The following is a 15,225-nucleotide window of genomic DNA, read 5'->3' on the forward strand; positions in this document are numbered from 1 at the left end:
TTGCGATAGCGAGGGGGCGAGGTTCTGCGGTCCCGGCGCGCCGCGCGGCTGGACGCGGCGGGCGGGGCGGAGGATGGAGGCGGTAGCGTCCGCTGCGACGGTTGGGGCTGCGCGTGAGAAGGTGGCCGTGTAGGCACCTGGGCTGGGTGGAGGCGGGCGGCGGCCGGGCCATGGCGGGAGACCGCCTCCGCTGGGCTCCCTGAGGTGCGCTCCCTGAAGTCCTGGGGAGCCGTGGTCCATGGGCTCCCTGAGCAGCCGAGTGCTACGCCACCCGGGGCGAGCCCGAGCCCAGCAGGAGCCGGGTTCTGGGGCGGGGGGCTCGACCCGCAGGCCGGAGTCTGGCGGCGACGCTGCGGGCCACGGCTTCTGTTACTGCCCAGGCAGCCGCAAGCGCAAGAGGAGCAGTGGGGCCTTCTGCTACTGTCACCCCGACTCCGAGACAGACGAGGATGAGGAGGAAGGGGACGAGCAGCAGCGACTCTTCAACACCCCGCGCAGGTACGTGGAGGGACGCGCCCGCACCTGTTGGGCAGCTCCAGGGCCCCGCCTGGGGACAAGCCCGGCGCCGGGTGCGCTTGGGGGTGCGGCGCTCCCCAGCGGGCGAGGAGCGGACGTGCCCTTGACCGGGAAACGTGGGAGCCAGCCTGATGCGGGGCGGATGGGGAGCGCCTTGGGAGGCGCCTGGTGTTCTGGATTATAAACCACAGACGCTGCCCGAGTGGTGTTACGGCCCCAAGATGAGACTGGCAAACGCCAAGCCAGAGCTCACGCCTCATTAAACCTTAGGCTCCAAAGGCTGGCTGGCCTTCGGTAATACACCTTTGTCCTCCTCTCTGAGTGGGTGGCAGGAGAAGTTGTTTTGCATCCGGTTACCTTAAGGGGCACGTCCATCAGTGTAAAGGGAAGTTAGTACACACACGAGAGTTCTCTTTAACTGTAAAGGTGAAATTTATCAGCAGTGTACATTTGTTCCTTATTGGGAACAAAGTTAGAGCCTCTAGTACTTGAACGTTGACGGTGGATATGTGTAAGTCATTGCTGCAGCTTGCTTAACCTTTTTTCAAAGAGTTGAAACACAGGATGTTTACTTGTGAATTAGAAAATTAGAACGTAGTTTATGCATAGAATACGTTTCCACATAAAGCAATCTGATTGCCTTTTTTTTTTTTTTAAGATCAGTGGGATAAATGCAGTATTTTAAATGAAACTTCAAAAAAAAGATTGAAAAACTTTGCTACACAAATGTAACATATTTATTGTGAAATGAAAGTATCATGGATAGCCTCTGTTAATAGTGTGTTATCTAAAAATCTTTCATAGAGTTTTATGTATGAATGCTTGTTGTTTATTTACAGAAATGAACACCACCCACCCCCACCCCTGTCAAATTCTTCAGTTACCTTTTTGGAGAGTCACTATAGTATAAAGAGCTCAGATTCTGAGCTAAATAGCCTTTTTTCCTCTTAAGTAAAATGGAGAAATTAATACTTGCCTTTTTTTAAGTTTGTTTATTTTTTGTTTACATATTTAGAGAGTGTGAGCAAGAGGGGGATGGGGGGCAGAGAGAGGGGGAGAGAGAATCCCAAGCAGGCTCAGTGCTGTCAGCACAGAGTCTGAGGTGGAGCTTGAACTCACAAACCATGAGATCATGACCTGAGCCCAAACCAAGAATCAGATGCTTAACCAACTGAGCCACCCAGGCACCCCAATACTTGCCTTTTAGGGTCCGTATAATGCACAGTGCCTGGTATTGAAGTGCTCTGTAAATATTATGTCTCCTTGATAAATTGACCTCCTTTAACATTACAAAATGTCTCTCTTTATCCCTGGTAATATTTCCACTACTACTTTCCACTACTACTGGGTGTTTAAAATGTATATCTTTTCCATTGTTTTCTTTTTTACCTATATCTTTATATTTAAAATAGGTATCTTGTAGAAAGCATATAGTTGGGTCTAGCATCTTTTTTAATCCATTAGGATAATCTCTGTCTTTTAATTAGTATTTAGACCACTTGTATTTAATGTCATTGAAATATATATGTCAGGATCCATTCAAAAGAGAAATCATGCAGCAATTTGAAAAAGGAAAATGTAATATAACCATTAACAAGGAAAGGGGAATTAATTTCTGAAGGTAAACTACTAAGGTAAAGAGATTTTCTAAAAATGTATAGGAATAGAAGATAGAGGGAGCAATTCACCACTTCTCAGACTGAAAACATCCAAGGAAGGAACAAATTTTGAATAGAGCCATCTTTCCCAGAGTGAAATTCAGATATTGGAGGTAAGGCTGTAGCCCACTAGATGGTAGAGAAGCTGAGATGTGGTCGGCTAAGGCTGGTAAGCAGGCAGCTGCTCACTGGGATGCCAACAAATTTGCTTAGAGTCTGTCTGGCCCACAAAGCTGAAAATATTTACTGTCCAGACTTTTACATAAAAGGTTTGCCAACCCCTGAACTACATGAGTGGACTAGAATGGAAAGTCTTTAAAGCAAACCTTTATTAGAAAATACATGCAGAATTTAGGGGTGCTTAGATGGTTGAGCATCCAACTCTTCATTTCAGCTCAGGTCATGATCTCACGGTTTGAGGGTTCCAGCTTTGAGTTGGGCTCTGAGCTGGCAATGTGGAACTTGCTTGAGATTCTCTCTCCCTCTCTCTCTCTCTGGCCCTTGTGTCAACATGGTCACATGGTGTCTCTCTCTCTCTCTCTCTCAAAATAAATAAATATTTAAAAATTAATTAAAAAGAAAAGAAAATACATCCAGAATTTAGTATGTTTTGTATCAGTGGAAGAGGCCTGGCTATTCAGCCCAGTGTGGTTGAAGTGTGTAAAAAGATACTAAGACCTGGAAATTTGTGTGTTGACACTAATTATGCTCCCTGAGGTTGTTCTGAGCACTCTCCCACCTCAACCAGCTACTCCATGAAAAGTTTTGGCTACCAAGCCCACCTTCCATTTCATTCATACCTTTTGACAATTGCATATTTTACTTTTACATTAACATGACTGTTGAAACTCAGCTGTTCTGCAACCAGATCTTGGTTGTTTGCTGTGCCTTGGTTGTAAAATTTGAAACCTAGTAAACAGTATTTGTTATTATAACTATGTAAATATTGTTCACTACAAAGTCAAGTAGTGTGCTAGGATTATAAACCATACTTCCTGGATCCAGTGTCACAGCGCTTTGTTTTTCTATTGGAGAAATTTTCTAATCTTGTAGTTAAATAGAATCTTTTTTCTACATTCCATCAAGTTTTCAAAGTCAGACCCTGTTTTCATTTGTATCTTTTTATGATAGTTAGTTTGTTGTTGTTTTTGTATTGCTTTTTAATTTTCCTAGAATTTCTAACTGCCCCCCACCACCATTGACAAAAGAATAATATCCCTTCATTATATATTCATGTTTTCCTATCTTTCTAAACACGCTTGCATGGTGTCCTCCTCTAAACCCAAGATCCCCCTCTTGGGTCCCTTCATCCTCCTGTTCCATTCTGGAACCATTGCTTTCTGGGTCTGTGCTTATCCTGGGGCTTACATTCATCCCATCTCTAGGATTGGATCTACTGTTTTCTGTAGCTTGTATCTTTTTCTTTCTCACCCATTTTGGAGAACTGTATCCTCATGTATTTTACTCAGAAGGGATGCAAAAGGAGGTAATTTGTAACTTTATTCATCCTTTGAGTATGGAAATCTAATCTAAAATAACTTCATATCCTTTATGATATTACTTTGTTGTTTTCTCGCCTACAGTGTTGATGAGAAGTATGATGCTGGTCTAACTTTCTTTTTAGGTGGCCTTTTTTTTTCCTCTGGAAATTTTGGAATTTTTTCATCGGTGTTTTGGAATTTAACTAGAATGTGCTTAAGTATGGGTTTTTTAATGGCCTCAGTACTTGGTTGATTCTTACAATCTGGAGACTAGTTTGGAAAAATTTCCTTCCATTAATTTCTCCATAATTTCCTTTTTCCTGTTATCTTTGTTTTCTCTTTCTTGGACTCCTCTTAAACCAGATTTTGGATTTCTTGGATTGTACCTCTTTCTCTTTTCTTTTTGTCCTTTCTAGGTCTTTTTTGCCTTATGTTCTAGGAAATTTCCTTAACTTTCTCAGTATCCTCTCTTTTGGCTTATTAATTTTAGCAACCATGTTTTTAATCTCGAAGAGCTCTTTTCTTTCTTGTTTCCTTTATCATAGTATCCTGTTGTTTTATAAATGTAATAATCTCAGATATCTATATCTAGATGTGCTAATTTTAGAGTGTTTTAAGCTCTCTTTTCCCTGAATTAATGTATTTCCTCTGGGTTTGTCTTTTTAATGGTCTTGAATACTCCAGATTCTCCTCATGTTGGGTGATCCTTGGTTGGGTGATCCTTGGTATTTAGAATGAGTAACATGTGCGTGCGTGCGTGTGTGTGTTTTAATTGAGTAAATTAAACTAAGCCTTCCCTTTAAGTAGAAAGACTGATTACTAAATTGGATATGGGTGGGGTATGCTTCATTTTAGAGCAGAAATTCCCAAATTTTTTTTGTTCACAGCACCCTTAGAGTCTCAGTAGTTTTTTAAATGGTACCTCTGGTCCTAAAGAAATATCTCATAGTTAGTATGACTATGATAGTAGTAGGTAACATGGTATCTCAAAGATCTTGCTGTGTTTCCTTCAAATATAAAATATTCCACACGCTTCCCTGAGTTTGGTGTGGTGCTCTAGGTGCTTTAACACATAGTTTGGGGACCATGATTCAGGGTGAATGGGTTAAGAGCTAATAGGCTACAGATTCCCCAAATGTCAGAATAAGGATTGCTTTGTGTGGGGTGCCACCACCTATACTAAAGTCTCAGCTTCTCCTGATAGATTTGTCCTCTCTCTCCTTTCTAGAAGAGCATTGGAATCTTTATGCCTGAGTTGTCTGTGCTCTGGTTATCTGTACTCTGTGTTCATACATTGTGGAGGAGGCCATTAAAGGAACACATTTCCCCACTTTGTGCCTTACTTCTGCCTTTTATTACCCCTGAGATCTCTCCTAACCCACACACACTTCTGAAGGGCAGATGGCCTTCAGCCTTCATTCTAGACCTTCAGAATATATTCTGGTCTCTTATCAGATGATAAACCCACCCTTCCTTTTTGCTACTGTGGGCTTATTCCTTTCTGTACTTTTTTTTTTTTTTTTTCAACGTTTATTTATTTTGGGGACAGAGAGAGACAGAGCATGAATGGGGGAGGGGCAGAGAGCGAGGGAGACACAGAATCGGAAACAGGCTCCAGGCTCCGAGCCATCAGCCCAGAGCCTGACGCGGGGCTCGAACTCACGGACCGCGAGATCGTGACCTGGCTGAGGTCGGACGCTTAACCGACTGCGCCACCCAGGCGCCCCCCTTTCTGTACTTTTAATGCAATCTGGGGATGGTGCTATCAGGAACTAGAAACTATATTGTCTCATTTGTTTCTCATAGTAACCCAATAAAGTGCTTACTATTAATATTCTCTTTGCATCTGGAGTAACTGAGCTGTGGTAGAGCTGGGACTCAAACCCAAGCCTCTACTACCAAAGCATGTGCTGTTTTTACTGTCTGTTGGGAAGACATGTCAAACACATTGGTTCAAGACATCATCTGAAACAGTTACTTCATTTTTAAAAAGACTAAAAGTTTTGGGGTGCCTGGGTGGCTCAGCTGGTTAAGTGTCCCACTTCTGCTCAGGTCATGGTCTCGCAGTTCAAGCCCCCATCGGGCTCTGTGCTGACAGCTCAGAGCCTGGAGCCTGCTTTGGATTCTGTGTCTCCCTCTCTCTGTGCCCCTTCCCTGCTCGTGCTCTGTCTCTCTGTCTCTCTCTCTCTCTCTCTCTCTCTCTCTCTCTCTCTCTCTCTCTTTCTCTCAAAAATAAACATTAAAAATATTTTTAATTAAAAAAAAAAAAGACTAAGAATTTTTAACTACTAAGAAAGCTTGTCAGGATTGGCCAGGAACACAAAAAGGTATTTATTGGCCTCTGCCTAGGGCTTTTCTTATTCATTGGACCATCTTGAGCAATGATTATCAAATTAAAATTATATATATGTATATATATATGTGTGTGTGTGTGTATGTTGTGTGTATATACACACACATATATATATACACACACATATATATATAGTTATCTTTTAAATGAAATATTATGCAGAAATCCTCAAAATGTGATGCTGCCCTAGTTGAAGTTAGGATGTTCAGAGTTCACTCCTCAGCTATCCCTGGTGGCTCCTAAGATGTTTCTCCATTGAGCAAAGTTTTGAAAACCTTTGATCTAAGGCTGCAAACCATTTGACCAATGAGGGTGAAAATGCTTTTAACGAGTTTAGGAATAGTTTGATACCAAAATAAGATGAGATATAAATTATTCTCAAAATTACTTGGATAGGTAAAATTTTTATTCTTGTTCTGCACTTTGTAGTTGCAGAGCAGTAGCATTGAAGTTGTACTGAGATCCTCCATAGTACTCTTTTCTAAATGAGGAAATAAGCAAAAATCACGTGCTGACCTACAGGTAATTCACTTAGTTCAACAAACACATATTGTAAGAGTGTACAGTGAAAGGTCACCTGTACATGCTATCCCATCTAGCTGGCCATTATTAACCCTCTTGGCAGTAGAGTACCCTAGAGATTACTACTATCATTAGTTTCTTACATACTAATGCAAATTTGAATATATAATATCCCTCTTTCCTTTTACACAATGAATAACTTGGCTCTATTTAATAGAAATTGAACAAAAGGAATATTTTGAGTTTTATGCAAAATCAGTAAAACACTCAGTTTTACACATATGTAACATTTGCATTTCTTTTAACAGGAAAAAATTAAAGAGTACATCCAAATATATTTATCAAACCTTATTTTTGAATGGAGAAAATAGTGACATTAAGATATGTGCTCTAGGAGAAGAGTGGAACTTACACAAAATATATTTATGTCAAGTAAGTATTTTATTTTTCTATTTGAGTAAGCAAGGTAGTCACTTAAAAATAGCTCAAACTCTTTCAAGTCCTGTTCTTTCTTATTGCATTTCACAGTAATTGTTTTGCATGGATAGTGGTTGTCTAAATCCTACCATCTCACACAGAGTCTTGTTTTATCAAAATATGACACACTCTGTTAGTGAAAACTTAGTTTAGTCTAGAAAACAGATTTTGAATTTTCATTGTCATACCAGCCTAGCAAATACCTTTTTGTCATTACTTCAATAAGGTTCTTATTTTAGTGCCCTCTGCTGACAAGAGGGAAAAGGGGGGGGGGGGGGAATGCCTAAAATTAAGATTGTTGAATTTGTTTATTTTGTATGTAGTTATTTAAATTGAATAAATTTAGCTGACATGTTCCTTTGTAGTTACGGTTGAATGGAAAATGCAGTTAACTTAAAGACAAGACCCAACAAATATAGACCAACTTATTTAGCTGATATACCTATTTGGTTTGTGTGCTGAAAATATTACTATCTGCCATCCTATTTTAAAGATTCAAAACTCTCAAAAGGAAAAAAAAATGTTGCTCTAATGGCTCAAATATTTTACTCATTCTTTCATCAAATCTATCTATTCTTTCTTCAAATCATTGTTCTAGGCATTGGGAATAGAACAGGGAACAATTCAGTTTTTATCCTATGGAGTTTATATTTTCTGTCTTCTTCACTATTTGACAATAATTACTGGTAAGACAGTATAGTATAAGATTTTCCAGTAGAAGTATTTTAAGGGAACTTTTTCTATAACATTTTAATCACAATCATTATCATAATAGTCAAGTTTAATTTGGCCAGAGGTATATAGCCCAGGGAATATATCAGAATATTGCTCTCAACTTGGGAATAGGGTCCTATCTGTTTTTAATCTCAGAGAGCACTTTTGTGAATTTAAGGATGAGAATGCCTCTGTGTAGGCTTTCACTCTCAAGAGAAACTGTACTGATTATAGGACAAACTACATGCTACAGTCTAATAAGCCCCCTGAGGACAGAAACAGTGTCTGTTTTGTTAACTGCTATATTCACAGTGCCTTATACCTACTAAGTATTCAGTAAAATTGTTAATATTTGATCTATTCCAAAGTAATTCTAGTTATGAGAGGTGCTATCTAGAAGGTAACTAAAGACTTCATCCATTCTGGTACCTTTCCAAGAATCAGGTTCATTCTGGAATTTTCTGATTAGATAAAACTAGACTTTAGATTTATCCTGATATCTGGGGATCATCCCATTAATGCTGACTTCGGACTGGCTTGGACCCTTTACAGCCCGTAATACAGTAAGGATTCAACAGTATGAAGGTTCTTAGCCTTCTGTCTTCCCCAGTACATGATTGTGTATTCACCTTGTGTGTTGTCATATGTTCATGAGAGACTTAAATATATATTTTCTAAGCTTGAATTTAGAATGCCATTGAGAAGGAAAACATACCTGTAATAGACTCAGAAATTGTTTTAACTAAGTAAAAAGCTAATGGGAGGCTCAAATAGTAATATAGGAATTCAGATAGTAATATGAGAATTTGGTTTTGTTTTCATTAAACTAATACTAAACTGAAAGTATTTTGACATACTTAAAAGTGTCCTTATCTTAATTTCATTTTTCCTGTAGACATATTTAGCAATTCTTTTTCTCCCAAAATAATATGGGTTCATTTTGATAGAACAGTTGTTTGGAATTAGAAATGGGAAAATAATTCAGAAGACCCAGAAAGTACTGGATAATCATTTTGTTTTGTTTTGTTTTGTTTAAGTCTGGCTACTTTTCTAGTATGTTCAGTGGTTCTTGGAAAGAATCCAGCATGAACATAATTGAACTGGAGATTCCTGACCAGAATATTGATATAGAAGGTAACCACCACTATAATTACTACTATGCAAAAATTATAACATATCCTCTTTATTCTTTTGGTAGAAAATAAATATTTTCTTCTAACTTTGCAGGCTAGATAAAAGCTCCATTTAACACCCCAGCATGACAGCTTTGTACTGATTTGCTCCATAGTTCTATCAATTCTGTTCTTTTTTTTTTTCTTTTTTTTTTTTTTAACATTTATTTATTTTTGAGAGAGAGACAGAGCACAGGCAGGGGAGGGGCAGAGAGACAGGGAGACACAGAATCTGAAGCAGGCTCCAGGCTCTGAGCTCTGAGCTGTCAGCACAGAGCTCAGTGCGGGGCTTGAACCCACGACCCATGAGATCATGACCTGAGCTGAAGTTGGACGTTTAACTGACTGAGCCACCCAGGCGCCCCTTATCAATTTTGCTCTACCTATCCTTAATCTACTTAGTCATATGGGCCTTATTGGTCTGTTTGTTTATTGTTGTAAATATATCCGCCTGGGGTATTGAGGATGTAGGGTGAAGGAAGGAAGAGTGTGACTGTTTTTTAAAATTACATAGTTAAATGTAATGGTTTAAAAAAAGAAAAAGAAAAGTGGGTAAATAGTGTTTATTGATTATTCCCCATGTATGAAGACTTTCTCTGGGAACAATAGGGTATGAATCACGTAATCAATGTTGTTTTAGAGCTATGAGTTCTTAGATGAGAAGCTGAGGCCCAGAGGATTTAAGAGGCTTACATTCATCAGTCAGCCTGTACTCCTAATTTCTGTTCCAGTGCTCATTTTCTGTTTCCCTCTTTGATAACCCAAGTGGAAATAACCAGTACTCACCACATAGGCAAAGAGAAAAGTTAAGAATATTTAAAAACACAAGTGTGGCAGTGGAGAGAAGGAAGGGCAGGCCTAGATAGCTGGGGTGACTGGGGGAGCATGTGGCGTGGATAGGAGCCAAGAGCTATTCCCCACTCCCCAGCAGTGAAGCACTGGAAGCACCAGGGTTAAGATATCATGGGGTCCGTGTACTTACTGATTAGTCTACTCAGAGGTATCTTTATAAAACTTTTTCCAAGAGTGTCTTAACTCTGACCACCAACTAATGTCAAGATTAGATGTAGAAGAATCCAGCTCTTTTATTTAGCTAGAATAAATGGAAATTTATAACATTGTTATTAAATTAGCTCCATTAACCAGTAACCATTACTAACATTTTAATTAGTGTACTTCCCTTCTCCTGTTATGTACATCCTAAATTCAGATGCATGCCTGAATTTAGGCATACATCTGAAGAGTGGGAAGATGGTCATTGTTATTTTTGTAATAATTTATAGGTAACATTGTATTTCATTCCATGCCTGTACTTTTGCTTTCAGCACTGCAGGTTGCATTTGGGTCACTGTATCGAGATGATGTCTTAATTAAGCCCAGTCGAGTTATTGCCATTTTAGCAGCAGCTTGTATGTTGCAGTTGGTGAGTATGTACCTTATTCAAAGAAAGGATCACAGTTGGACCTTTGGTTCAAAGTATCTATTGCAAAAACAAGAAAAAGCTTAGCTCTTTACAGCTTTTAAAATAAAAATGAAATCTATAAACATGTCCCTTGTGATAAGTCATTTAAAAAATTTAACCAAAAAAATACTAATAAAATAAAATTTATTTTTTTTCTTTTTTTTTCTTTTTTTATTTTTTTAAATATATGAAATTTATTGTCAAATTGGTTTCCATACAACACCCAGTGCTCATCTCAAAAGATGCCCTCTTCAATACCCATTACCCACCCTCCCCTCCCTCCCACCCTCCCCTCCCTCCCACCCCCCATCAGCCCTCAGTAAAATAAAATTTAAAAGCAATTTATTATAGCTGAGGGGATCATCATGTCTGTGTAGCATGAATGCAAGGTATTTGGATGTAGATACTGTAGAATTACTATAGTGTGGTAAGAATTTATTTGTCTAGGTCCATTTACAGATTTCAGTTCATTAATGGTTTATCTTGACTGTTCATAAGCAGATTGCTTTGATTACTAATTCATTTAGTTCATGGGTTTGAAAAACATTGAGTGCTTACTTTGTCAACTTTTTCTTAATTATGAAATAGTTGTGGTAAACCACATGAATATATATAAATCTGTTGGTAGATTGACAGATTTGTTCATTCAACAGAAGTATATTGAGCAACATGTTAAACTTGCAATAGAGATCCAAAGGTAAACGAAGATATAGTCTGCTTCAAGGAACTCATAATATAATGTGTGTGTGGAATGGGGGAAGGGAGGGTTGATACACAGACCCAGAGATAAAGTAAGAACTGTCCAGTGTATCATGAGTATGATAATAAACATCCCGTAGGATTTAGCAGATGAACAAAGGAGGGAGTGGTCAGTTCAACCTGGTGGTGCAAAGAAGGAAGTTGAGTCTTGAAAACTGGAAATGTATTTATGTTGCAAAGAAAGAAGAAGGAAGGAAGCTTTTTATACAGAGCAAATTAAGACCTGGAGATGTGTGACATGGAGGCCTAGAGAATCTGAGTGGAACATGACGCTGGCACAGAAAAGAAAAAGGGTTGGAGAGAAGGAGGCAGGGTCCAGATCATGAAAACCCCTCTGTACCTTTTAAGAAGTTTAGATTCAAGGGGCGCCTGGGTGGCGCAGTCGGTTAAGCATCCGACTTCAGCCAGGTCACGATCTCACGGTCCGTGAGTTCGAGCCCCGCGTCAGGCTCTGGGCTGATGGCTCAGAGCCTGGAGCCTGATTCCGATTCTGTGTCTCCCTCTCTCTCTGCCCCTCCCCCATTCATGCTCTGTCTCGCTCTGTCCCAAAAATAAATCAAAAACGTAGAAAATGGGGCGCCTGGGTGGCGCAGTCGGTTAAGCGTCCGACTTCAGCCAGGTCACGATCTCGCGGTCCGGGAGTTCGAGCCCAGCGTCAGGCTCTGGGCTGATGGCTGGGAGCCTGGAGCCTGTTTCCGATTCTGTGTCTCCCTCTCTCTCTGCCCCTCCCCCGTTCATGCTCTGTCTCTCTCTGTCCCAAAAATAAATAAAAAAACGTAGAAAAAAAATTAAAAAAAAAAGAAGTTTAGATTCAAATGTAGGTACTTTTGAAAGATTTTAATCAGAAGAAAGACAGTTATGTTTTAGAAAGAATACTTTGGAAATAATGTAAAGGATGTATTGAAGGAAAGAGGAGTACATTAGAGACAAAAGCTTACTGCAGTAGTCCCAAATCAGAGTCTGAAGTAGGGCAGTAGCAGTAAGAATGGAGAGGAGAAACTGGATCACAGAAAGATTAAGCAGGGATAATCCACTGGACAGATAAGATGTTAAGAGGAAGGTAGAGGGGGCAGGAGATGGGTAGTCTCCAGTGACTTCCAGGTAAGTTTAAAATCCTAATGCAGTCAGTGTTTTATTTTGATCTTTAAAAAATGTTAATAAAGTTTCTTTTTATGTGACATTTGTATACTGATTTATTTGAAGTATTAGTTAATAGCTTGCTCAGTATACTTGGCTGAGATCATTTGGTTTTTTTAAATGTTGTGATCCTTTCAATACTTACTTCCAACAAGTACACTTTGTTTTCTAACTTTAGTCCTTTTGGTTTTGTCCTAAATCCCATTTTATGCATTACCTTTATGACTTAACTAACTAATTTAATAATATACTTGCATGATGAATATATTTCAGAAATTTAAGAAAAAAGTGACATTCTTCCCATATATTGAATAAAGTTCATTTGAAATCTTACATATAAACATTTTAGATTAATATTGCAGTGTAAGTTTAAAATACTGTGTTTTAGGTGCATCTCTTAGAAATTGATGAGTGTTTTATACTTGAATAAACACTTTATGATGATTCATACTGTTTACTTGCCTAGCTCCATCACATAGTCAACTGAATATGTTAAGAGATCTTAATTTAAAAAGAACAGGCAAAACAGACAGAATGCCGCTTAAATTTGCAAAGGTCCCAGAGTGTGGAAGAATAGAAAAGAAAGAGAAAAGCAATATTCATCTCTACATTACTACCTTACTGCTTTTACCTCTCGCCCCGTTCCATTTTTAATTCCAAGTATTCAGTTGAATACTTGCTGGATTTTTTTTTTTTCAGTATTTTTACTGGACTTAAAAATTTAGGCTTGCTGAACTTAATGAGTTTTCTTTCTTTCCTTCTTTCTTCCTTTTTTTTTTTTTTTTTTTTTACTTTTTAATATGTAAAAGCACATATTCAGAATTAATTTTTCCCATGTGAGATGGGCCTTTCCAGTGCTTATTTATATTTACAGGATGGTTTAATACAGCAGTGTGGTGAGACAATGAAGGAAACAATTAATGTGAAAACTGTATGTGGCTATTACACATCAGCAGGGACCTATGGATTAGATTCTGTAAAGAAAAAGTGAGTTACCTTTTTTATTTTTCCTCCCATCCCACTTTTTGGAATTTGGCTGCTTTGGTTTGTTAAGAGAATGTATAGCTATAAGAAAGAAAGGGGGAAAAAAAGATAGGGGACTAGAATTTTGTTCTAAAAAGTCCCTTTTTACATTTGGATGAATTAGTAAATTCCTTGAAAGTGTTGTCTTTGTAAGTGACCATGAGTGGGTTATACATGTTTATATGTGGCTTATAAAAACTATGGCCATTCTTTACAGGGAATTTTCTATTAATTTTTTTAAGTAGTACGCATCATAGACATTGTATCAGTACAGTTACTGGCAATGTTTTTAACTCTTGAGAATTGCAGGACCTGTTTTCAAATTATAAAGAAGGTAATAGAAGTTTGTAAGCCCCTTCCTAAATGATTTAACACGAACTTGAAATGAGGTTTTCTTAGTTACAAATGCTCTTATTAATATAAAAGAAATATTTCCTTAATAACTGCTGACAAAAATAATACTAAATTTTCAGTTGTTAAATTTAAAACTTTGAGCATGTTCTAGCAAGACTAATATTCTGTTTTTATTTTAACTGTAAGTCCTACTAAGTAAGTCATAAATGCATATTTATGTATCATGTGATAAATAATTCCATGTTTTTAATTTCAGGTGCCTTGAATGGCTCCTGAACAATTTGATGACTCACCAGAATGTTGAACTTTTTAAGGAACTCAGGTATTTTAATTTTAAATAACTTTGCAATTAATTATCCTAAAGTAATATTTATTTGTTAAAGTGTTTATTTGTTTCATACAAAAACATATTCCTTATGAAAAAGTCAACAATTTAATGAAAGGTATCTTGACTGTATCTATGAACTAAAGAAATGCTTCAAAATTTCTTTGTCATAAATAATGTATATTATGTCTAGTATTTGAACTAATTTCTATAGAAAAATTCACTGCTACTATAAAACCATAGAAGAAATCTCAAGTGTTACTTCAGTTTTGCTGGGCTCTTAGAGAATGTACAAGTTTTATTTTAAAAATTATCTTTACCATTCATTGTAAAAGTAAGTTTGAGGAAGTTGTTTTAAACTTTTTGCGAAGCCTAATGAAATTAAACTCATAATCAAGTTGGCCTTTTGAATTACCTTTGCTTGTCTTTCCTTCCTCCCTTCCTTCCTTCCTTCCTTCCTTCCTTCCTTCCTTCCTTCCTTCCTTCCTTCCTTCTTTCCATAAACACTTCCTGAATGTCCACTGTATATAACAGTACTCTGTCAGGGGCTGTGAAGGATGCAGAGGTGATTATGTCATGGTCTCTGCCCTTAAAGGGATCATTCCTGTGATGTCAATTTTACTAATTTTTTATTTATTTATTTTTTGTCAGGCGTGGGTGGGGGAAAAGATAAACATTTTTATGTTTAAATACAGTATGGAATATAGAGAATTCTGGAATATAGAGAATTCAAGTTTCTTTGAACCTTAAAGATGAAATACAAGAAGTAGAAGAAATGTTATTTTTATGGCTAGACCATCTCCTGGATTCTTGGATCCATTCCTTTCCTCTGCCTTTAAGAGGTCCTTTGGCAGAAAAGTTTGAGAAGCATTATTCTACACAGAAAAAAAAAAAAATCATTTCCTAGTGCTATCAAGGTATAAATGAAGTTCTGCATTATATTTGGTTTGGAAATCATTAGAAATCATTTTTCTCTTTTATAATTTCTCATTGAGCTTTTTCAAAAAGAAGATAAATTATAGTGGTCTTCCTAAAATCCTAGATGTTCTTCTGGCTTTTTATGGCTTAAAGGAAGGGGGAAAAAAGCTACTGGTGATATCATTTCCACTCAATCTAAGTTTAAACTAATATATACCTCTTGATCTTACTGTCTTTAATAGTAATAAACACATAATTTATGATTAACCAGTTCTCTTAAGCCTCAATGTTAAAGGTTATTTTGAAGATACAGATGATTCACTGAAATTTGACATTTTTTTTTTTTTTAACCAA

General features: G+C 37.8%; 1 protein-coding gene across 1 annotated transcript in view; it reads left to right on the top strand.

The window, feature by feature from the left end:
* The window catches only part of GMCL1 (germ cell-less 1, spermatogenesis associated), a 37,291-nt gene continuing 22,066 nt past the window's right edge, over positions 1–15,225 (top strand). The window contains exons 1-6 of the mRNA XM_003984088.6: positions 1–498; positions 6,839–6,962; positions 8,759–8,855; positions 10,219–10,316; positions 13,126–13,238; positions 13,885–13,950. Coding sequence (XP_003984137.1) covers positions 239–498; positions 6,839–6,962; positions 8,759–8,855; positions 10,219–10,316; positions 13,126–13,238; positions 13,885–13,950 — 758 coding nt within the window. The 5' untranslated portion in view covers positions 1–238. The remainder of the gene's footprint in view (positions 499–6,838; positions 6,963–8,758; positions 8,856–10,218; positions 10,317–13,125; positions 13,239–13,884; positions 13,951–15,225) is intronic.

This window comes from Felis catus, chromosome A3, assembly GCF_018350175.1.
Source record: "Felis catus isolate Fca126 chromosome A3, F.catus_Fca126_mat1.0, whole genome shotgun sequence".
Lineage (NCBI taxonomy): Eukaryota > Metazoa > Chordata > Mammalia > Carnivora > Felidae > Felis > Felis catus.